Source organism: Pinus tabuliformis, chromosome 9, assembly GCF_031772625.1.
Source record: "Pinus tabuliformis cultivar Carrire ecotype Pingquan chromosome 9, CPIR1, whole genome shotgun sequence".
NCBI lineage: Eukaryota > Viridiplantae > Streptophyta > Pinopsida > Pinales > Pinaceae > Pinus > Pinus tabuliformis.
In genome coordinates this window covers 332,481,410-332,507,205 of record NC_142307.1, presented here as the reverse complement: position 1 = coordinate 332,507,205, position 25,796 = coordinate 332,481,410, and the positions used below count along the sequence as shown (strand labels likewise).

The 25,796-nt window shown below is 38.4% G+C and overlaps 1 protein-coding gene across 1 annotated transcript in view; it reads left to right on the top strand.

The window, feature by feature from the left end:
• Positions 1-25,796, top strand: part of LOC149148556 (GPI transamidase component family protein / Gaa1-like family protein) — a 138,737-nt gene that overhangs the window by 17,510 nt on the left and 95,431 nt on the right. The window contains exon 4 of the mRNA XM_089438282.1: positions 24,757-25,642. Within this exon, the coding sequence (XP_089294408.1) occupies positions 24,757-25,642 (886 nt within the window). The remainder of the gene's footprint in view (positions 1-24,756; positions 25,643-25,796) is intronic.

Sequence of the window (25,796 nt, the reverse complement as noted above, 5' to 3'; positions counted from 1 at the left end):
CTTAGATGGAACACCAAAGGAAACTGCTCACAAATAGATCATAGATCAATACACCAATATTCTTGACGTGGTTAAAACCCTCAAAGAGGGAAACAGTTCACAACCTGAGCCAACGCGCCACTTCAGGCAATTTATTAATGTGAAAGAAAGAAAATTTACATAAGCTTCTCTCATGAACGATCACCTTACAAATGACCCTCCATGCTCTTTAAATAGAGATCCTGAAGTTCTGAACACACGTTTGAACTTTGAACACACGGTCCTGAACAATAGCAATGCGTGAGCCAGAGCCTTGAACAACACAACGTTGATGCGTCAATGCACACAACACAACATTGATGCGTCGATGCTTGAGCCTTGAACAACATCCCTCGGTGCTCAGTTCTCACCCACGATAGCGGCAACGTCCCTCAATGTTCAATGGCTCACCCACGATAGCAGCAGGGTCCCTTAGTGCAGCGTCCACAACACAAAGAAACTTAGAAATTGTTGGCTTGACTCACTTGAGCAGGACATTGATTATATAGGAAAGGGAAGGCAAAGAATTGGCGCGAAATGGAAAAACAGAGAATTTTCCCGCAAAGATTGAAGCGTATTTTCCCCAACGACGGGTACTTGTGGATCGGGAATGTGTGGGGGATCACATCCATCGAGGAGTGTCTAGATGCTCCTCGATGGATGGGAGCCCCCACACGTTCGCGATCCAAGTTCTCAGTCGAAACCAATACAGGAAACCCCTCATTCTGGACCGCAAAGCTCCCGTAAAGCTTCAATGTTCCTGCAAAAGCTCCTGATTGTTTTGGAGCGTTTTGTACCAGCTCCCAAGCTCCCAGGAGCGCCAGAGCGTGGGGTAATTTCTCTCCAAGGGCTGGGAGCGGTACCTGTGCAACTTAGGAAATCTTGCATGTTTTCTTGTAAGTGCACCTAACCGTTGAAAATTTATTTCTCTGTCTAATGTATGGAATGATTGATTCTAGGTTATGCTAAATTGTGCCTTCATTTGTTGAAAATAAATTGAATGCTATCGAGGTGAATATTGCATGCATCGTTGATACATAACATGTAATGAATGTTCTAGTGGTGGACTCCTAGAAGCTTTCCCATGAAAAAAACCATTTCTCCATTCCATATGTAAATGTTTGAAATCTTGTTGCTAGGGCATCAAATTTTGGCCTTGTTGGAAACTTATTCGTTGATCTATTTCATCCTAGACTCCATTCTCCCAAGGGACTAGTTTACTTGGTGATCACATACTTTCCTTATCCATATTATTTCTCTTCTAAATTTTGGCCACTTAAGGCTAAGGTTGAAAAACTAGGGCTTGGTGCGACTCCTAGGCAAGAGGAGTTTTAAGGATTGGAGAGCCTAAACATCAAGGGGATAGTATTTGCCACACAATCTATTCTTTTGGTGGGCATCCACTTCAATTTTGTCCATAAAGTTTCTTGCCCTAGTTGTTTTCCCTAAAAGGGCAACCCTAGTTGGGTCTTTTTTCAACTTGGGGGTTTTCTTGAAGGTTTCATGAGCCTTGGTCTTGTTGATTTGCATCATTGGAAACGTTTTCTTCCGGTCTTGACTTGTGGATACTCCAACGCTCTTCAAATCTACAAAACCCTAGGTCTTGTACCTTTTCTTGTAGGTGCTTTCATAGCAAGTGGATTGCTTTCGTTGGAGCCTTGTACCATTGTTGTGCCTTTCTTGTTGAAGATCTAGTTAAGTCACTTTGTATTACACTTAAAAGTTAGAACATTTACCTTAGGTGACCTTTAGTAGAAACTCCAACCATCGGTGGAAATCCATAAAGAGCAGGGGGTTTAGAGTGTAGTGACAGTGGGCCAGTACCCCATTGTTGGTCTAGTTTATACCTTGTAGGATTTCCCTCTCCAAGACTCGCTAGATTTTGTGGCAACATTTTTGGCACTGTTGTCGAGGACGAAGTGTTGGAAAATCGATTAGAGCGGCATGAGGGTAACTTTTAATATAATTTTCCTTACTTGACAGTTATTTGTGATATTATGATCTTCTTCTTGATTATACTTATGTTCTTTATCATCAAACAAATGCCAAAATGATGAAGATCACAACCATACTAAAATGAACACAAAATATAGCCTCCAAGTAAGGGCAAAATCCCTCCAAGGGGAAAACCTAGAAAGAAGTTCTCTTCTTATAGAATGAATTCAAAGGAGAGTTCCAAGGCCAAACCAAAGCATAGGGCTACCACCAAGAACTAAGTCAACCAACCAATTTTCCTTTTACAATGAATGCAAAAGTATATAAGGGAAACGAAGCATAATTTATCCAAAAGGTGGCCTGTCTAGCCTTTCGTTCTTACAAGTAAGGTTTGCAATATCTTCCTATAATTTTGGACTTTAGGTAACCCTAGAAACCTTAGGGTTTTCGCACATGTGAATTGTAAGAGGTAGATTTCAGAGATACGATTCCTTCAAGGGCTTTTCCTTCTCTTTTGCTAGGCTCTTCTAGCCTAGATCAGACCTTCACATCCTTTTCTAATCGCAGATCAAGAGATGAGATGTGTGTGCTTGCTTGTGTCACAATTGAGGTTGAAGTCTTTCCTTTTTGTAGCCTTCTAAGAGGCTCCATAAGCCCTCTCTAGGCTGACTTATGTCCGTACGGGCCCCGTTTCCCCAAAAAAATCACTTGTTTTTAATTTTTTTTTTTTCTAATTTGTTTTTAATTTTTTTTAGGGTTTCTAAGCTGTTCTAGAAACCATTTCTAAAGTTATAAAAGAGCAGTGTCTCTCATTCTCTCATCACACTATTCAGCAAGGAGTTTCTCTTGGAGATTGGCAGTTGTTTCAGCTAGGGTGTTTTGAGCAGTGAGCAAAGTAGATTTCAGCAGCGGGAGAAAGAGATTTCAGCAGCAAGAGAAGGAGATTTCAGCAGGAGATTTCTGTAGCAGCAGATTTGGCTCAGCTACAGCCATATTTCTCTTCTCTTTTCTGGCATTTCCGGGTAGTTTCAACCACAGAAAATTAATTTGGGTAAGCCACATTCATTTTGTTAGTTTTTTCTTACTATTTCTTCAATTTTTCTAGGGTTTATGCAGCTAAAAATATGAAAAACGTTTTTTATTTATAGATTTGTTTTTTAAATTTATTTTTGCAGCAGATTTGGCTCAGCTACAGCCATATTTCTCCTATTTTCTGGCATTTTAGGGTAGATTCAGCCACAGAAAATTAATTTGGGTAAGCCACATTCATTTCTTAGTTTTTTTCTTACTATTTCTTTAATTTTTCTAGGGTTTATACAGCCAAAAATATGAAAAACGTTTTTATTATTTACAGATTTGTTTTTTTAATTTATTTTTGCAAATTTGCAGCAATGGCTTCCAGCCAATGTGCAGCTGCAACTTCAAACCCTAGGGCCAACCCAAGGGCTGAATATTATCCTCTTTGGAGGCATGTGACGAAGCTTCAAAAATGTGGAGGTGGTGGCTCATGGGAATGGCGATGCACTCTTTGCAATAATACGTACAAGGGCTCCTACCCAAGAGTGAAGGCGCATCTATTGCATGGAGGAGGACAGGGGATTGTGGGTTGCACAAAAACATCAGATCCGTTGGTAAGGAGGGCATATCAAAGAGAGCAAGATGAGGCGGATGGTACTAAGAGAAGGCATGATGACCTTACTCAAGCTCCATCTAACATTAAGCCAAGGATTGTAGCTGAAGCAAGAAAGAGGAGAGCTGGTCACACTCAAGAACATGAACAACCAGCACCCAAACATACCAGAGGCTCAGGGGCATCCCATTCAGTTCAGGATAGCAGAATTGCTAGATTGGTGAATGTGCAAGCAAGAGAAGAAGCTGATTCCAGAGTGGCCAGGTGCATTTATGCATGTGGTATCCCATTCAATGTTGTTCGCTCTCCTTACTGGCAAGATATGATAAGGGCAGTTAACAAAGCTCCTCAAGGGTACAAGGGGCCCAACTATGAGAAAGTCAGAACCCAGCTTCTCAAAAATGAGAAGGAACTTGTGGAGGACATTTTAGCTCCAATTTGTTCTTCCTGGAGTAGCTCTGGGGTTACCATAGTCTCAGATGGTTGGACAGATATGAGGCGCAGACCATTGATAAATATCATTGCCACTTCCCCCAAAGGAGCAATGTTTATCAAGGCAGAAGACTGCTCAGGAGAGGTGAAAGATGCACAGTTCATTGCTGATGTTATTATAAAAGCTATTGAACAAATAGGGCCTAACAGGGTGGTGCAAGTTATCACGGATAATGCACCAGTTTGCAAAGCTGCAAGTTTAATTATTGAGGGGAGGTATGACCACATCTTTTGGACACCATGCATTGTCCATAATCTGAATCTGATCTTAGAGGAGATCGACAACAAAGTTTCCTGGATAAAGGAAGTCACAGGGGAAGCAAGGGAGATTATCAAATTTGTCACCAACCACCACCAGTCTCAGGCCATATTTCGAGAGTACTCCAAATTGGAGTTGTTAAAAGTTGCTGAGACAAGATATGCCTCAAACTTCGTGATGTTGCGCCGCCTTGTTGAGGTTAAGCATGCATTAGTTTCTATGGTGGTGAGTCAACTTTGGATTGAGTGGAGACAAGCAGATTCAGAGCGGGGATCTATGGTGCGTAGATTGTGCCTTGATGAGGATTGGTGGAGCAAGGTAGATTTCTTGCTAAAGTTCACAACCCCTGCATTTGAGCTTCTCCGGAGTGCTGACACTGACCAACCTTTCTTGGGAGAGGTATATGATGGCATGGATTCCATGGTTGAGAAAACTATGGAAATCATTTCGCAGGAGTCTCCACAACTTCTGTTTGTTGATGATCATTTTGTTGGTTTGATCAAGAAAATCATTGTTGACAGGTGGAACAATTTCAATACACCATTGCACACTTTAGCACATGCTTTGAACCCCAAATTTTATGATGAGGAGCTTATTGCTAAAAGCAATGGGAAGAGGAAGGCACCCCATAAGGATAGAGAGGTGGCTACTGGGGTGAAAAAAGCACTTATGAGAATGTTTCCTTCTCATCTACATAGGGAGGTAAAGGAGGAATTTGCCAGTTTTGCTGCAGGAATAGATGATTATGCAGATATATCAGCTTTGGAGGAGAGAAGCACCATGAATCCAGTTAGGTGGTGGATTTGTCATGGAGCAAATGGTGTACATTTGCAAAGCCTTGCCATTCGTATTCTTTCACAAGTGGCAAGCTCTTCATCAGCAGAAAGGAATTGGAGCACTTATGGTTTTATTCATTCTGTGAAGCGCAATAGGTTGGGCTCACAGAAAGCAGAGGATCTTGTTTATGTGCACTCCAACCTTCGCCTTGCATCTCGTAGGGGTCCAGAATACAACAGTGGTCCTTCTAAAGAATGGGATGTGGATGCAGAAAATCCTGATTTGGATCTCTCTCTTGCTGCCCTGAATATTGAGGACGATTCTGGAAGTGGAATTGGTGCATCATCTTCTTCAGCACCACCATCCACTGTTGAGCATTCTGCTGCTTCTATTTTTGATGAGGATTGTTATGATGAGGATTAGTCTTTTGTGACTTGTCTCTATAGTTCTTGCAGCCTTATAGTCTTTATTGTACTTGCAGCCTCATATACTAATATAAATAAAGGCTGATTTTGGATTTTCCAGTTCCTATATTTTTATTTTCATTATGTGTTGACTCATGAGTAAATGTGATGTAAATTTAATCTTAATGTTAAAATGTTTAAGTAAATGTATCATTAATGCTTTATGATTGCACATATATATATTAATAATTTTTAAATATTTTTTATATATATATATATATATATATATATATTCGTGTTTCCCCGTTTCCAAAATTTGGGGAGGTCGCGTTTCGTTTCGCTTCCCGTTTCCGAAACTCGTTTCCGTTTCCCCGTTTCGTGCAACTTAGTTTCCTTGGTACAAGAGCCCGAATGGGACTTTTACAATTTGACAAGAATACTTGACTCATGACAAACCCATGCTTTACAAAAATAATTTTGTATTGTTCTTTACATTATTTTCTTTCTTCTTTTGATAGATACATAAGAATTACATCATGGCATTAGTCAAATGACAATTATGAACACTGAAACTAATTACATTCTTCAACACTCCCTCTTAACTAGGGGGTATTCATAATTGTCCAACTGGTACAAGGACAATGCTCACTTTGAAAAGTTCTCATAAGAAGAGTCACAACCAAGGTGCCAATCCAACAAACATTCTTTTATAGGATTTAGGTGCTAAGACACCATTCCAAAAGACATGTTCATCTAGGTACCATCTAGGCTATTGCCAACATATATTATTCTAGGGATCTAGATGCCATCTAGGCTAATTGCCAAGGTATCAACCCATCAATGGATTTGGGTATCATCTAGGCTACTTGCCAAGATATACCAATAGAGATCTAGGTACCATCTAGGCTACCTGCAAAAGTACCAATTCAACAAAGATCTAGGTACCATCTAGGCTACTGGCCAAGGCACCAACTCAATAGGTATCATCTAGGCTACCTGCCAAGCCACCAATTTGATAGAGAGCTAGGTACCATCTAGGATTCCTGCCAAGGTAACAATTCAATAGAGATCTAGGTACCATCTAGGCTTCTTGCCAAGGTGTTGTACCATCTAGGCTTCCTGCTAAGGTACCAACTCTATGCACCATCAAATGGGCTATTCAACCTAAGGTACAATAATTAGTCACCATGAATTGGTTGGTGCCTCAACCTCATGCTAAATAGACGAGTACAGGGTTGCCATCACCAAGGTCAAACCTTCAGGAACATCCATGTTCCAACTACACAGGGTTGGCCAAACCCTAGAGGATATACAATTCCTCAAACTGCGGGGTCAAAACCCTAAAGGACCCATACATCAAAGGATTGATATTACCTTGAACAAAATTCTAACATTATAGACCACAATCAAAAGCGTCCACTCTTATACAGGGTCAACACAGAAAGGCACCTACTCTCTTGAGTGACTGGGCCTTAAGGACCATTTTTCTTAAACTAGGAGAATGTTTGCCTTCAATAAAAGTCTGGACCATTATTCCCATATTGTTACAATATTAATGCTCTCTCTTACTGAGAGAAATTTATCTTTAACAAATCCTTGCTTGTCCTTGAACTACATGTACTCCATCTAGAACAGAGTCTTGTCTGCAGGTTTAGCCATTAAATGAAACTCAAAGATAATACTTTGAGGCATACCTTAAAACTTGAGAGTTAAATTGTTCCCTTGAAATCCACAACCCTTTTAAAATTCAATGCTCCCTCTGAAGTGATCATTTCTTTGCACATTCTATCTTCATATTGCAATAAGGTTCAACTTTAACTCTCAATCATCAATTTTGCTCATTAGACGAAAACTTCAATATTATCAGGGTTTCTACAGCTCCCTCTTTCCATCATGCTTATCATTATCACGAAGTCATCCTCAAGCACGAGTTTTGCTTTGTTTTGTTCTTACATCTTTCTCATCTTGCTTTCCCTCTTTAGTACCTGCAATTTTTATCAACAAGTACAACCAAGCAAAATATACATATACAAGAGCATGATGTCAATTCTGTCAATCTAGGGTTTCCATGGATTCTCAGAAGGTTTACTTCTACGGTTTTGGTTTAAAACCCTAGATATCCCATGACCTAACCCTTATTAGTTTGTTTTTAGTTTAAACACAAACATCTGTCCTAGGGTTTTGTCTTTCAAGCTCTAGGTTTTATTCTTACTTCAACCCTCGCTAGGGTTTACCATATACCCTAAATTATTTGCAAACTCTAGATGTTTTTATTTCAATGGCTAGGGTTTTGTTAGAAGGAATGATCAAAATAGGGTTAGGGTTTTTCACCTTTTCTAGGGATTTCTAATTCGAATCCTATCTATGGTTTACAAATCCTAGATACCAAAAATGAAAGATCTATAATCGTAGATACACAATACACTTGCAAAAACCCTAATTACTTTTCAGACCCTTTTTAAAGATGATTACCATAATCTAAAAAATGAAATGCACATAAAAATTGTACATACCTTTGCAATATTACCATACCTCTAATGATTCAGTGGTTTCTTCATGAGCAAAACTTCTTTAACAAATGTCTCAACTTCTCTTATGTTGAGTTGCCAAGCTTGTCTTTATGTAGAGCTATGCCATTCTTTAGATGTCATTCCTTTCCATCTTCAAAAGAGGTAGAATTATTCTGCCAGTGTCATCGTACCTTTTGGAGATGATTCAAACCACTGCCCATTAACCATGAAGGTCATCCAATTATAGTCATGCCTCTATTATTGTCATCGTGGATCATGATTTTCAACTATATTGTTGGGCATGGCAATTCTTGTTTCATTGTCAACATTCATACGTCAAGAGATAGTCACAATTTTGAGCTAATCAGGAGCAAAATCATCGTCGCATGGGTTCATGCTATGTACTGTCAACTATTCATCGAATTTTGACTGTCATATCCGTCACTTTGCATTGTTGTTTTAGCTTTTATTTTGTCCTTGAAGTATTTGTTCCAATTCATTCTATTGATTTTATTTGGTTCTGCAATTTTTATCTTATAGTCGAAGACATCATTCCCTATGATAATGAGGGTTGATTTAGGTGATGTTTTCAAGGTTTCTTCCACAAGCTGGTCCTAGTATATTTGATACTTCCTTCAAAAATGCCATCAAGAGAAGCTTCTAAAAATGCCAAGACAAGATGCTCTTCTCAAGGGAATAACTCTTGCTCTTCTTTAATTCTGGTTAGGGTATGTAGCAAATGGTACTACAGATCCTCAAACTAGACTTCTATTACAACTCCTTGCTTCAAACGAACTGTGAATGGGATATCACAATCCTTCCTTCACTATATTTTAGCAAGAGGTCTGGTACCTCTATCAATTCTTTGGAACTTCTGAAGTTTATACATCACCTCAGGCTCTCTCTGTTAGGGCTTCTAGCAGTCATTGAAATGCTTTTATAATAGGCCTAAAATGCCTCTAATTATTGCGGTCTAGATCCCTCTACAGGGTGATTTCCTTCGTTGGCTAGAAAGGCTACTACTAGTCCACAAAACTTGTAATTGCAGGTCTTGTTCTTTCTTGTACATATGCATAGGACCGTCGGCCTAGAATGGGTCTCTCTCTGTGTACCTCAGGCCTCCTGAAAGATGATGTGTCTGCTCGAAGTGTGCTTATCTGACCGTTCTAGACACCTCAGAAACCTCAGATCCCAAGCCCAGGACTGCGACCTTATTTCAGAGGTATGAACTTATTATTATTTGCACAAAATTAGCCCATAAAATATCTTTTCTAGTTCGGCTCTTGATCTAGCGATCTCGGCCTTCAAGACTAATGCAAACAATTCCTTGTGATCACTTTAAAAATATGTAAATCTTGGAGCCGTGAGTGATCTTCAAGCTGCCAGTAATCTTGACCTTGGCTCTGCTACCATGTTAGAAAATCAATTAGAGCAACATGAGTGTAACTTTAAATTTCAATTTTCCTTACTTGACAGTTATTTGTGATATTATGATCTGCTTCTTGATTATACTTATGTTCTTTATCATCAAATAAATGCCAAAAAAATGAAGATCACAACCATACAATGATGAACACAAAATGTAGGCTCCAAGCCAGGGCAAAACCCCTCCAAGTGGAAAACCCAGAAATAACTTCTCTTCTTATAGAATTAATTCAAAGGAGACTTACAAGACCAAACCAAAGCATAAGGCTACCACCAAGAACCAAGTCAACCAACTGATTTTCCATTTGCAAATGTATGACAAAATTCTACAAGGGTAGCGAAGTAGAACCTATCCAAAAGGAGGGTCGTACAAGTAAGGTTTGCAATCACTTCCTACAATTTTGGACTTGAGGTAACCCTCTAAACCTAGGGTTTTTGCACGTGTGAACTGCAAGAGGTATATTTCAAAAATCTGAATCCTTCAAGAGCTTTTCCTTCTCCTTCGCTGGGCTCTTCTAGCCTAGATCAAACCTTTGCATCCTTTTCTAACTGTAGATCAAAAGATGAGATGTGTGTGATTGCTTGTGTCACAAGTGAGGTTGAACTCTTGCGTTTTTATAGCCTTCTAAGAGGCTCCAACCCTTTCTAGGCCGACTTGGTCTTGGGAACCTACTAGACAATATAAAATAATTTTTCTTTCTTTGATACAAGAGCCCGAATGGAACTTTTATAATTTGACAAGAATACTTGACTCATGAAAAACCCTAAGAGCATTCATGGATGCTTGGCCTAATGATAAAATGACTTGAGCATGAAACCCATGCTTTACAAAAATAACTTTCTTTTGTTCTTTACATCATTTTCTTTCTTCTTTTGATAGATACATAAGAATTACATCATTACACGAGTCAAATGACAATTATGAAGATCGAAACTAGTTACATTCTTCAACGGGAAGCGAGTCTACCTTCCCCTATATTGAAGCATCAAAGCTTCTCCCCATTTGAAGAGGTTATTTCTCCGACGAAAAAAAAAATCCCCTTCTGGTGACTCCTGTAAGTTCTTACCATGGAGGTTGGTACCCAAACCCTCTTAACATATCACAGGAGGGATGAGGGATCCCCTAGTACTCCTTTCTTGGATATGTTAGCACGCAGGAGAAGGATCCCCCATGGGTACAATGTGTCTTTATCCCCTAAACTTTGAAACATTCTAGGAGCCTCTCATCTTCCCTCATGAATATGGTAGGGTCCCATGCTTTTATGGTAGAAAGGATGAAGACCCTAGAAAACACATATCATCATTTCATGAATTTTGTTCTGGTAGGCTATTCGAAGATGTGGCCATGTCTTTGTTAGCCCTTTTGTTCAAAGATAATGCCCAAGATTGGTTCCTATCGCTCCCTTTTAAGTCTTTAGGTTCTTGGGATGAGTTTATCATTGCCTTCTCGACAAGTTGGGTGGAAGAAATAAGTGTGGTCGAATTGTACAAAGATGCCCTCTTAACAGAAAAAGAGGAGGATTAGTCTGTCAAGAAATTCAACCAAAGATTTAAAACCATTGTAGAGTTGATCCCTGAAAAACTCAAACCCCTAGATGAGTTGGTGCTTGCAACTTACCTGCAAGCATTCGTTGTAGAGAGCTTATGCAACGAGAGATAAGAAGCCAACTAATATCCTCCGTGCCCAAGATATGGCCCTTGAAGCTAGTCAGGCCCTTAAAGAGGTGCAGTTGAATCTATGCAAGCCATAGTTGAAGAATATGATGACCCTATTCCAAAACTTCAAAGAAAAGTTTAAAATGAGATCTATATTGTGTCACACATTTAAAACATCATCCCTTCCCAAATTGATAAAATAAAGGAAAAACAAGATCTTGAAAGGTCGTCTAATGGGGCTAATATGGATCCCTTAATTGTCATATACACTAGGCAATACAAATCAGGATACGCCCCATTTTACATAACCCTTAGATTTGGTACTGCATCCTACGAGAGTACTTGCTTGATTCCGGATCTGTAGCCAATGTTATGCCTTTTAAGATAATGCAAAGCTTGGGCTTGCACATATCTAGGTGTTATATGAATACATGTGAAATTGATTCTAAGGAAGTTGAGGTATGTGGGATCATAGAAAAGTAAAGGGTCTCCTTAGAAGGGTATTACTCAGAGGGAAATGACTGTGGGCATAATAGTAATAGGCCTTCTTGACAAGTGTTGAATGGGGGATGCTCTTGTCTAAGTGATGGGCATCTGAACTGGGAAACATTCAAATAGATATGTCTTACATCAAAGTTCCCATGGGAGAAAACTCTTATGCTATCATATGCAGGCAACCTTCCACTCGACCGTTGGTCGTTCCCTCCTATGTTTCTGAGGAAGAATTACTCGACCAAGATTATGAGTTTGGTGAGTGGAAGATATATAAGAATGAGCCTTTTCCTAACCCTGAGCCCAAGGGAGTTTGGACCATGTACTTTGATGGAGCTTGTTCAAAAATAGGGTCTAGGGTAGGTATAGTTCTAATATTTCCTTCAATGAATTACACATTGTTTTCCTTAAAACTTGAGTTCACTTGTATTACCAATGTTGTTGAATATGAAGCATTAATGTTAGGATTAGATGCCGCCTTATCTAAGAAAATACACCAGTTAGTAACTATAGGGGACTCTAATTTAATTGTTTTCCAAGTTAAGGGATCTTTTAGCACTAAAAATGAAAAACTGATGCAATATAAAGAGTGGGTCTTAAGCACCATGAAGGAGTTTGAGAAATTTTCCATAAAAGCTTTGCCTAGAGATGATAATTCTCTTGTCGATGCCCTCGCAGTGGTAGCCTCAAACTCTCAATTCCCCGATGAGGAGATTTCTAAATTAGGAAGATGTGTGGTGGATACTATATATTGTTTGGCTGTCCCTGACTATTCTGAGCATTGCCCTGTCTTTGATGATGACAAAGATATAGTATGTTTTCTCTAAAACAATGAAGACCCAAGTACTAAAGAAAGAAATTTGGTTAGGGAAAGGCAGTTTGATAGGGACGACAAAAGTTGAGTCAAAGAAGAAATCCAAGACTTATCAGGTATTATAGAAGTCAATTTGGGTTGTTCCTCATCCCCTCAAATAGTCAAGATAGGTAAAGGGCTGTCAAAACAAGAAAGGAATGCCTTAGAGAGGTTATTAAGGGAATTCAAGGATGTTTTTGCTTTGTCCTATAGGATTTAAAAGCCTACAATCCTGAGATTATTAAACGCGCAATTCCCCTCCAAGAAGGAGCCAAGCCTGTTAAACAAAAATTCAGAAGGATGAATCCAAAGCTGGCCCCTTTGGTTAAAGAAGAGCTCTAAAAGATGGTGGATGTTGGTATCATTGCTCCTAATAGGCATTCTTCATAGTTATCTAAACTTGTGGTCACACGAAAGAAAACTAGAAACATTAGAATGTGCATTGACTTTAGGGACCTCAAACATTCTTCATAGTTATCTAAACTCGTGGTCACACGAAAGAAAACTAGAAACATTAGAATGTGCATTGACTTTAGGGACCTCAATCAAGTTTGTCTAAAGGACAACTACCCTTTGCCTAATATGGAGAACCTTTTACAACATATAACTAGGTTGAAAATGGCATCTTTTCTTGATGGTTTTTCTGAATACAAGCAAGTAGTGGTAAAAGAGGAAGTTCAATTAAAAATTACATTTACCATCCCTTGGGGAATGTAATGTCCCCAAATATTGTATTACCTTGTGTGGTGATTAGGAGGGATTTCCAGAACTTGTGTCAGCCTTGTCATAGGAGCGAGGTTACTCCATTGGTGGGCCTAGAGGGTTTTAGAGGAGTTTTATGGGTCCGATTAGTATTGCTCACCACATTTCATCATCATGATCAATTCTGCATGGTTCGCCCTTGGTTTTGTTGCATTCCGACGATTCCTATAAAACAAAGTTTTTAATGGGCATATTTTAATTAATTCCATGTAAGGTGTTGTTTCGGGCTAATTACTTGGAGAAACACCTTAGTGTAATAGCTCGTTGGAATTGGGGTGAAAATATCTATAGGACAGGATGATGAAAAGGGGCTTTGGGTGGCTAGTGTGACCATGGAGGCAAATCAAGCATTTTTCGACATTAAAAGTGGCTTTAATTAGTTAATAAAAGTCACTTTATTAAATAAGAAAGGAAAAATGCTTTTATTATTTAATTGGAGGGAAAAAGTAAAAGGGTGGCAAAAGAGTCAAGTGAGTTATAAAAAAGGGAAATGAGGGGTTCTATTCTCATTCTTGCATTTGTTCACTTGAGAAAAAGACATTTGGAGAACTCTTGAGGAAGAGTTTAGGGCTTTTGGAAACCCTCATTCTAGTTGCTCGTTTCGGTGTTGGAACTATACACCATAGCTAGTGTGAGGAACGAGATCACTCAGATTTCGTCATTGGGCTTCAATGTTTTCAAAGTAGAAGATGATAATGGCAGAGAGGAGGTGAATACAAGGTATTATCAGTTAATTTTATCTTCTACCTTTTTTGGTATTCTAATATTATCTATGTAGGCTGAATCTTGAACCATATTGGGAGCAAAGCTTGTATCCTTTAAGAGGTCAAGTTTCCTCTTCATATCAGGCCATGGGTATCATTTAAAGAGGCAGAGGGCTTTTTCCTTATATGCTGGTTGAGTTGTGGGTCAATTTTATTTTCTTGTTGAGGGCCAAGTTTCACATCAAAGGGGACCTAGTTCATATCTTCGTTGTTGGCTGAGTCTGATGGTTTGAAGAGGGCCGAGTTCAACCTTCTTGAAGGGGCTGAGTACCACTTTCCTTGTTGGTCAAGTTGACTATCATAGACAGCTAGTTCGTGGGACTGAGTTTATTAAATTTGTGGGTTGAGTTACATTGCTTTGTAGCTGAGCTGGACTACTGTACATGGAAGATAAATTTCTGAGCCATATATATCAGATTTGGAGTTGAGTTTGTGTTACTGTTTGGAGACAAATATTTATGGTTTGTTATCAGTCATCTACAACCAAGTGTTCACCCACAAAATCAAAGGAAATATTGTACGACGCCCTTGCTCCTTCAGTGAAAGAAGCCTCACAGAAATTAAAAAAAACCAGCGAATAGGACTTCTCGTCTAATCCTTCACGAAACCTACAAGATAGATAAGCGAAACCCTTTCCGAAGATTTCATGGATATTAGCTTCGAGCCGCAAATCATCCACACTTTATTTTTGAGATGTGAGTGCTACTTTATATAGATTTAAATGGTGCCAATTAGGGGAGAGATGACTTTGAAAAATAGGAGGGAATTATCTTATTTTAAATTTAAATTGAAATAAATCTTAATTTGATATTTAAATTGTATTGGAGCCGAAAACTATTTGAAATTTGACTAAAACCCTAGCTGATTAGGGTTTCCATTTTTATATCATGCCTGCTAGCTGGAAGAGGAAAAGTTGCCATGTCATAATCAACCACGCTGAATGTAAGATGCCACATCATCTTATGGTGCCATCTCAGCTGCCCCAGGGGTTTTAGACCATTGATTTGGGTCTTCAACTTTGACTGGGCTTATCTCACAAACCATGAGGGCCCACGAGACATTCCACATACCACCGTAAGTAGTTCGATGAGTAGAATCTGATGAGGAGGGTCTCCGCCGCAATCACACTGATTTGTTGCTCCAAAAATGCCAACAAAAACGAGGTATGTCCATCCTTCAAGAACCTAAACCCTAGAGCTAGGTTTTCTTTCCTACAACTTCTCATCTACCTAATACATGCTCCTGCTCTTGCTTTAACGTCAATGACCTGCTGCACATCTATTCAATCATCCTACAACTGCTCCTGCTTTGACATCAATGACAACCTATTCAACAATCTCCCCCTCTGTCATTGATGTCAACGCACCAAGTATATTAAGGTATGTTGCATCATGAATCTCTTTTTTCCTTGTTCCTTCCAAGTTGCTCTCCCTCTTTGACATCAATGGTAAAGGGTGATGAGCTTGTCCTTGATGAAATCTTCATGTGATATGGCTCCTTTAGTTCATTAGCAATTTGACTGAGCCACTGTGAGAATTGATTTTATTCTTTAGATCAGGAGCCCAACATCAGTCAAGTCATGGAAAAGAGGTGTCTGCATTTTCACCAGTTAACATTCCCCTGCTATAAATGTTTGATGTGTATAGTGCTCAACCCAAAAATTTGACTAGTGGATGTTGTTGTCATAAGAACAAGCCCTGCTTTCAGGATTGTTGGTAAGGATTTCATAAGGACCTTCCCTAGCAAAAAGTTCAGGGGTGGATAATAAATTGTCTCAAGAGAATCTCAGAGTTCAACTTTTGAGCCTCCTCTTCTTTTTGTATTTGCTTCTCGTTGATCTACGCAACATCAAAAGTTATTGTGTCGATTGTTTCATGAGCATAGTTATGGCTTGAGATTCCAATGCCTCCTACTGACATGCTAATCACAACACATGATTTTAAGGGTATCATAAATACCTTTGATGCTATTCCAATAATTCCAAGATGAAGATAACATTTATTTCAGAAAGAGCCCATTTGAATTGTAGTATGGATTTGAAAAACACAGAAGAAGTGATAAGATGTTAGCCTTTTCTCCTTGTAAGAGAGCCAGATAAGTAGGAACTTCCATATATTGGCGACAATAGTTGAATGAGCATTAGGCAAATTCGGCCATTATTGAAGGAAGCAACTATTTAGATGAAATTTAAAGATTATTTGCTCATTCCACCCAGAGGTATTTTTGCGCATATCTGTTATCCTCAATATGGAATAGGATTCGCTGTACCTGGCTACCTTTTGAAACTATTATGAATATAATTCATATAAAAATAATATAATAATAATTAATTAACTAATAGTTAGTTAGTTAGTAATGAAGAGGCATGTCTTAGAGACATGACCATTCATGAAAGAGCACCTGCCTAGGGTATACAAGCAGGTCCCCATTCTCATTTCTAATCATGTCATATCTTACATCAATTCAATATACAATAGTCAATATACAGTTACATGTCTTATAATGGACATTTTTGTCTTTGAAGTATTTTAAAGATTTCCTCTGTGTATACGACTTTTGGTCGTTACATTGGTATTAGAGCATTCATCTGAGTATACGAAACTTGTTTATTACATTGGTACCAAAGCATTCCAATGAGTGGATGAACTTTGTTCGTTCATCACCGGGCCTTTGGCCATCAACATCCTGTCAACCTTGTTGTCATGTAATTGAAGCGTTTCGCTCAAGTTTTGAAGAAGTCATTACTCACACGAAGAATATAAAGTTTCATAAATCATTCGACGAAATTATCAACAAAGGCAAAATGGAACTTAATTCGAAAATAAAAGAAGGAAGATTATCCTATAAAGGTATTCCAGTTGTAGATTTTAGATTATTTACATTAAAAGGGTGTATCCAAAGGAAAGAGATTAGTATCGCTATTAATCCAAACATCGAGGATAGTTACATTAATATTAATTCTAGAGCCAAATATAGGCTAATGAGAAGGTCTTTTTGACAGAAAAGGGTATGAAATTAATGATTTACAAGTGACATCTGATCATTATGAGTACACATCTCAATTTCGTGTCGTAGCTATGCTTGACAAAGAGGTTGACATAATTCTCGGTTGACCTTGGTTCAAGGAATTAGGTACGTTCATTCTAAACACAGAAAACAAATTCTTGATGTTCCCTTACAAGAAGATGGTCACGTTCCAAGACATGTCAATGAAATCAAAACTGATAATGCCTTCAACAAAAGATCTTAAGGATATTTCGAAACTGATGTTTCAAGAGAATCCAGAAACAATATCAAAGAAGCAAAATGAGCTTGAAGAAGTCATATCTAACAAAAATAAGGAAAATTCATGTTTGAAGGAGCATAATCAGAAGCTACTTACACAAGTAAGAAAATGTAGAGCTAAGAAACACCAGCTAGAACAAGAAACTCATAGAAAGTCTATCAGGAAAAGAGGAAACTTTATCCTTAACCAAAGTTTATTAGAACAAATCAAGTGTTTAAAAGATGAGAAGCTTGAATACCAAAATAAATTTGACTCAGAAAATGAGGAAATTTTACGTCTCAAAAACCATAATTGAAGTCTACTCACTCAAATTAAGAAACTTAAGGATGATAGGAAATTATTGGAAAACAAGTTAGAAGAACTTATCACAAAAGAAGTGTCGAAGTCGTTAGTCCAAGCTGAAGATAAAGGAAAAAATACCAGTCCAGTTAATATCACAACTCAAGAGGATGAGAAACCAAAACAAGTTAAAACATATTCAAAAATTGCATTTCAAACAACGAACATTCCAAATGATGATGCCACCTCAACAACAACAAACCCTGAAAGAAATCAGGGAACTGCCACTAACATGATAAGGGAAAGTCTAACTAGAAGAACTCCTTATCGACATTTGAATCACAAGAGAAGTCTTTCCAATCAATCTACGTACCAACATCACTCAGAACGAAAACAACAGATTTATGTTCCCAAGAATACTGAAGTTTGCAGAATCTAGTTCGATGTTAACATTTCAATGCAAATTTCCAGTGATCGAAAGATTTCATAGAGGATTAATCTAGGATGGTCAAATCCATTTTCGATTCGACAATTTTATTTATCGCTCCAAGGATCATATTGTTTTGTAACAACGAAGATGACAGTTTCGCGACAAGTAGAAAAAGGGATTCAACCTTTCATCAGTAAGCTTTGAGGACAAAGCTTTTTGAAGAGAGGGGCAACGTTATGAATATAATTGATATAAAAATAATAAATATAAATATAAATATAAATAATAATTAATTAACTAATAGTTAGTTAGTTAGTAAGTAATGAAGAGGCATGTCATGGCCATTCATGAAAGGGCACCTGCCTAGGGTATATAAGCAGACCCTCATTCTCATTTGTAATCATCTCATATCTTACATCAATTCAATATACAATAATCAATATATAGTTACATGTCTTACAATGGACATTTATGTCTTTGAAGTATTTTAAAGATTTCCGCTGTGTATATGACTTTTGGTCGTTACAGAAACATAAATTTTTCCTTATCAATTGATTGCTGGAAGAGATATTTCCATGGCAGCTAACTTGTATAATTTTTTTTCAGCTTGCATAATCTTTTTCCCTTGACATCATAATCTTGTGGCTGCATAAAACAAGCGAAGATTGTGTATTAATCTCCTTTGCTGCTATAATTCTTCTATGTTTCATCATGAAGCTCAGCTGAGCTATATATATTATTTTTTTAATGAAACAGGGAGTAGCGCTTTTCAAAAAAAAAAAAAAAAACCAAACTTTTGTTATTCCCACGCAGCAGACTCATTGGGATGCTATCCAAAAAGAATATCAGTGCCTAAAGTGACTGCAACAATTGTGGAATTTCTCGGTTGAGAACATCTATCATTATGCTCCATATTGAATGTAGAAGGTGTATAATATCATTCAGATTGTTCCTAGAGCAGGATAAATTAAGCTAATTAGGGCCTAGGAGTTTCAGCATTAAACAAGTTGGAGATGCACAGGTAAACCAATGCTGTGATAAGTCTTGACAGTAGATTCAATGTTATCCTTGTGGAAACCCTCAACAACATATGTTGAAGCCCCTCCACAACAACCCGTTCAATCAAGTAGGACCTCTCCAAAGTCTAGAAGCCAAAGCAGCCATATTAAAAACCCCTTATCATAAATTGTTTTGTTGTCCAACCAAGCAACACATCATCTGCTATGAGCATACATATATTTTATCGCCTTTGACAACATGCTTACCGGCTATGTAACGAACAAAGTTCGTATATGCAATAATCTTCAGAATACTTCGAAGACAAAGACCTCCATTGTAGGACAAGTAATTGTATATTGAATATTATATAAAAGAATTGATGTGAGATGAATATAAGGAGGGTGAGGGTCTGCTTATATACTTAGGTAGGTACCTCTTCACAAATGGTCATGTCCTTAGAGACATGCCTCTTCACTACAAATTATTAGTTAATTAATCATTAATCATTATTATTGTTATTTACATTATTTGTATTATTTTTTATATATTCTTTTATTTATAACATTGCCTTCCTCTTTGGAAAGCTTTGTCCTCAAAGCTTACTGATGAGAAAGCATGCCCTCTGTTTCTTGGTCTTGTAATTTGTTCGCATTCTTGGAGTTGTCATCTTTGTTGATACCAGATGATAGGATCCTCTCTGATGCCACTGTAACGAACAAAGTTCGTATATGCAATAATCATCAAAATAATTTGAAGACAAAGACATCCATTGTAGGACAAGTAATTGTATATTGAATATTATATAAAAGAATTGATGTGAGATGATTACAATGAGGGTGAGGACCTGCTTATATACCTAGGCAAGTACCTCTTCACAAACGGTCATGTCCCTAGAGACATGCCTCTTCACTACTAATTATTAGTTAATGAATCATTAATCATTAATATTGTTATTTACATTATTTGCATTATTTTTTATATATTTTTTATTCATAACAGGTTACATCATCTCTCCAAGCTCCCCCTGACAATATGTTCGCCATATTTTTGATCTTCGACTCGTGCAAGCAATCATTTTGAAACTTGTTTTCTCTGCCAGACCTTGGTGGTCTTGTCTTCTTGCCTGGTAAATGTCCTACCTTCCTGGTTTTGTGGAGTCCATATCAAGCCGCTTCTACAATCTCGTGCAAAATGACCACTGTTCTGATATAGATAACATTCCGCATTCCTTCTTTCCTACTTCCGCGGGGTCCACTTCAAGCTAGATTTACAATCTCGTGCAACATGGCCAAGATTGTGACATACTCAATATCTGATCAAGGGTATGAGTAAAAGTGTTGTAATTTCTGTTGTCAAGGGTATGAGTAACTCTGTCTTGCCTTCCAGTGAACCTGCCTGTAGGGTTTTGATAAAACCATCTATCCATATTCCTGCAATCTCTAGCTCTGTGTCCATAGTTACAACATGTGTAACAATAGCCATAAAATTTGGTAGCATACCTAGGTGTGTGGGGTGAAGATTTGCTGAAGGTGCCTCGCCCAAGGCTCTATTGTTCTCCATTTCTGAATGGTCTGCTATGAATTGGTGTCTTAAATGGATCATCTTGACTTCTTGAGGTCTTCCAACTTTCGGTGTTGGTTGATTTGTGCAAGACTTTGACTTTGGGGTTTCTACATTTTTGGCACGGGGCTTCCTGTCATGAGACTTCTCTTCCTCGACATGTGGCTGATCTTCATCTCTGGAGTGAGATTTTTCTTCATGTGGCTGCTCTTCGTCATTCGGATGAGGCTTCTCTTCTTCTTTGACATGTGGTTGCTCTGCATTATTGGAGCATGAAGACTCACTGATATATCCAAGACCTGTCTTGATGAGTGGTGATCTCTGGCAATTGATAATGGCATCCATCCTCCTCAACATGCATTCATGCAGAATATGTCAATTGCCACATAAGATACTACCTCCATAAGAAGTGTGTCTCCTCTAGCTTGTATTTCAAGGACAAGCATCCATCTATAGTAAGCTCACCAAATGTTAATCAATTAAAAACAACATAAGATACGGTAAAGGGGTTGGCATTTGTCCATGGACCCGACATCACATCCTTAGCATGATGTAAACACTTTTGAGGCAACCCAAAAACTAATAGGATGGTCACTTGGATCATTTGATGAACTCTTAGAGGTCGTGGGTATTGTGGAGATGGTTGAGAACTGAGCTATAGTCTTTTGATGGTAACCAGAAGGGTCTATGAGATGCCAAGGCCGTGGAACTTTTGAGGCACAACCTCTCATAGGGCCGAGTGAAAGGCTTTTTGAAATTATACAAAGTAAGAGAAGAATTTCAAAGAGTGATGATAAATCTCCTCAGTAATGGTTGGGAGCATGAATATATGATCAATGGTCAGATACTCCAGCTGGAAATGTGCTTGCCGTTCAGCCCTGGAGTGTCTCCACACAAGCTCATTGGAAAGCCACAAAATGGTAGACAGTAGCATAAATCTTGTTGAAGGGGTGTCCAATCATGATGGTCTTGTAAATTTTCATATCAAAACAAACTCCCGATTTGAAATCCGGGTGGATGGTGTGGCAGGACCATGCCAGAGTGAACGAATATCAGCAATACTTAGAGACGGTTGCATGTTGTTGCATATGATCAATGGTCAGATACTCCAGCTGGAAATGTGCTTACTGTTCAGCCCTGGGGTATCTCAGACTCTCCACACAAGCTCATTGGAAAGCCACAAAATGGTGGACAGTAGCATAAATCTTGGTGAAGGGGTGTCCAATCATGATGGTCTTGTAAATTTTCATATCGAAACAAACTCCCGATTTGAAATCCAGGTGGATGATGTGGCAGGACCATGCCAGAGTGAATGAATACCAGCAATGCTTAGAGACAGTTGCATGTTGTTGTATATGATCAATGGTCAGATACTCCAGCTGGAAATGTGCTTGCCGTTCAGCCCTGGAGTGTCTCCACACAAGCTCATTGGAAAGCCACAAAATGGTGGACCGTAGCATAAATCTTGGTGAAGGGGTGTCCAATCATGATGGTCTTGTAAATTTTCATATTGAAACAAACTCCCGATTTGAAATCCGGGTGGATGATGTGGCAGGACCATGCCAGAGTGAACGAATACCAGCAATACTTAGAGACGGTTGCATGTTGTTGTATATGATCAATGGTCAGATACTCCAGCTGGAAATGTGCTTGCCGTTCAGCCCTGGGGTCTCTCCCCCACAAGCTCATTGGAAAGCCACAAAATGGTGGACAGTAGCATAAAATTTGGGGAAGGGGTGTCCAACATGATGGTCTTGTAAATTTTCATATCGAAATAAACTCCCGATTTGAAATCCGGGTGGATGATGTGGTAGGACCATGCCAGAGTGAACGAATACCAGCAATACTTAGAGAGGGTTGCATGTTGTTGTTGCTCATTTTGTGTGCATGATGGTGGGTGAATGAGTACCTATGAAGCAATCTGTGTATATGAGTGCTGGCTGAGTGAGTAGGTTGGAGACATGCAAAGTTTATTATGTGTCATGATTTTCCTGTTTTTGTGGAGGGATAGAAGTTATGGGCAGAAACAGAGTGAGCTGCATTAGTGGTTTAATGATGTCCTGTCCTTGCACATTAGCGAGCAGGATATGGATTCTTTTCCAGTGAGAAGGCTAGCAAGTGGTTTTTCTGTTATTATCTGTTGAAAACTTGAGATGAAGCCTCTGAGTTTCCGCATAAGATGCCCCTTGTCCTTGTCAGTTCATAGCCTTGGTTTGGAGGTGTTGTTTGCAGTTTCGATGACTGGGTGGTAAATTGTCATGTGTGTGTGTGTGTGTGTGTTTTTTTCCAGAGACTTGCAAATTGTTATGCTTATATGACATAATGCTTCCACTCGAGTTTCTCGCTATACAGCATGGAGATGGCTCTCGGTTATTGTAAGATTTTAACAGATGAGTCTTGAAAGTCAGTACATCTGGGCAGAGAAGTGTGCTAACATCTAAGTTTATAACTGAGTCAGAGCTGCTGAACCCTAACATGGGCTGTTGTGTGAAGGTTTTGTGCCTCACTGCCCTACGGAGGTGGCTGGGTACACAGAAATTGGTATCTACTCAGAGGCTCAGGTAGTTTTGTTGGGACTGTGTCTCCTTTAAAGCTATATGGTTTGCCTTGGTATACTGGGATGAATTCGATATATTGTGCATTTGAACCGTTGAGCTTAATTGACCTTAGCTTATTCAAAGAAATGATCATGATCATGATCTGATATTTTCCGTGCTTTGGGTCATTAGTCTTTCACCTTTTATTTCTTAATCATCATTGGTGTTGCCCCTTGTTGGACAATTCTATTAATGTTCATTATAATTGCATTGTATTCTTGTATAGAATTTACATTGAATTATTTCACTGTGGGTGTATATTTTGTGGTCATCCACTGCTTCTGCACCCATGTAAAAGCACATCCTTTTATGATGTTGACTGCATTACTTTCACAACTGGTTAGTTGAAGATCATGGCATTCAGCTCTAAGCTTTCCAACAAAGTTATTCAGGTATACTTAAAAATGAGTTAGAATGCGGAGACATTGCTATGCTTTTCCCAGTTGATTGAGGGTTTCCCTTGTTAGTGGGAAGGTCTATGTGATAGTCCAGATCTCCATGTTGTATTTTGTTAGTCCCCATTTATCTTAAGTCTAGAACGTTATCATGTAGCTTTATTATGATGTTTATGATTTGCTTGTCTAGGCTTTCCATCTCATCGTAAAGGTGTGTACTTGTCTTGTTTGCTTCAAAGTGTCAACTTGATTTCATTTCTGCTTGTTAGAGATGAGTGCAATGGTAATGTCTGATAGAGTGATTTTAGAATATGATCTGTCTATGATTACCTTTTGTTGCTTAACTACAAATGATGTTTGAGCTTCTTTCAAGAATGCTAAGATTTATTGCCAAAGCAATTTGGGATCATTCATATTTTACAAGTATTCCAAAGGAATAATGTATTAATTAGCTTATCAATGAAAAATATTATAAGGGCTCACAAAGAATGGAGGACTGCTTTACAATTAACTCCAAATATCAAATCTCCTGTAACATTTTGCTTTGACACTTGTACTTATAATTGTTGGATTTTATGCTCATGGGTTTAAAGCCCCCTTGAATAAAGCAGAATGATTGCAGTATTTTATAGCACACTAGGATGCATCCCTGTCGGATGATGCATTGCTCTCGGTTTACATCTTTCATTGGGATGGCAACAGTATGATATATTAGTTTCACAGATGATGCTATAATGTTTGCGAGAGCTGAAGTTTGCTTCTTAGTTCTTACATTAGCAGTAGCTGTACTTCTAGCAGAGCTTGTCCACTGGTTGCAGTCTAAAATATGTTTGGTGCTGTTATTTCTTCTGTTAGTGCACTTATTGCAATCTTAGAAATACTATTGGAAATTTTATACAGTGGCTGAAAATTGTGAACTTGTGCAAGGTTCAAATTGTATCCAACTCCCTTTTTTTGTTCATGTTGATCATCTTGAAAGAAATTGTCAGTAAATGTTGGGTGCATATTTTAACCATGATTGCATCTCTAAGAATGATAAGTTATTACTGCATCTGTATCCCTTCCTTTTGTAAACAACATTGGTGGTGATATTTTTTTCCCTCTGCTCATTTATAAATGCATATATGGAGTGAATTATCTGGATGATCCTTTAATGCCTTCGTACATTGTCTGGGTTTTGTGGATATTTTAGTTGTTTAGTCTTTGATCTGTGGTTTTTTTTATCTCATGCAGGGGTGTTCAGAGTTTATTGTTTGAGCATATGTCTGAAGCTGGTGGAGATGTATATTTTCACAAATTTCTTCCTCCAGATAAGTCTTTCAAGCCATCACGTTTTTTCGTAGATCCTCAGCAGCAGTACAAAAGCAACTTTGAAGAGTACAGCAAAAACAGCTCAGTTGTTCCAGGTGTAAATGTAGTTGGGATAATAAGAGCACCTCATGGTGATGGGAAAGAAGCAATTGTGTTGGTCACACCTTTTCTGTCAGACAACATTTGTATAGGGGATGCGTTTTCTTTAGGTCTGGGCTATTCACTATTCTATTTATTCAGCAGAACTATTTGGCTGGCCAAAGATTTTGTGTGGTTGGCTGCAGACTCAAAATATGGCACTCATGCTGCTGTTGCAGCATGGCTAAAGGACTATCATGAACCTATATTTTATCACACATCTTCGTTTCTGAAGTCTGAATCACTTGTTGATGGCCTACATCCTACAGAGGAAAAAGGACCTTCTTATAAACAGATTGATTATAACACACTAGATGACTTTCAACGTGCAGGGACTATTGCTGCTGCTTTAGTCTTTAAAGTTCAGGAAAATCAGATCCAAACTGATAAAGATAGTCTGAATATTTATGCAGAAGCATCCAATGGACAAATGCCAAATTTAGACCTGATTAATGTTGTGAATTTTTTGGCAGTTCACAGACAAGGGTTACATACAAGAGTGGAATCATTGTTTTTCATGCTCAGTTGGAAATGGCTGTCTGTTTTAGGTGGGATATTGGAATGGTTGGGAAAAATAGCATTTACCCTAAACCCAGAGTGGAAATTTGGTCTTCCTTCTGAAGAGTATGTTCAGGGAGCTGCAGGTCTTGCTAGCTCTATATATCACCAGGTTAAGCTTTTGCTCCGTTCTTTTCCCCCTGTATCTGATTTTTCTGTTCTGAATTTTCCTCTGAAGATATGGTAGGTTATTTTTATTTGCTGTTTCATTTTTAGAGAAAAGATTCAGACTTCGTTCATGGATCTCTCTTGTCGTTTCTTAAGAA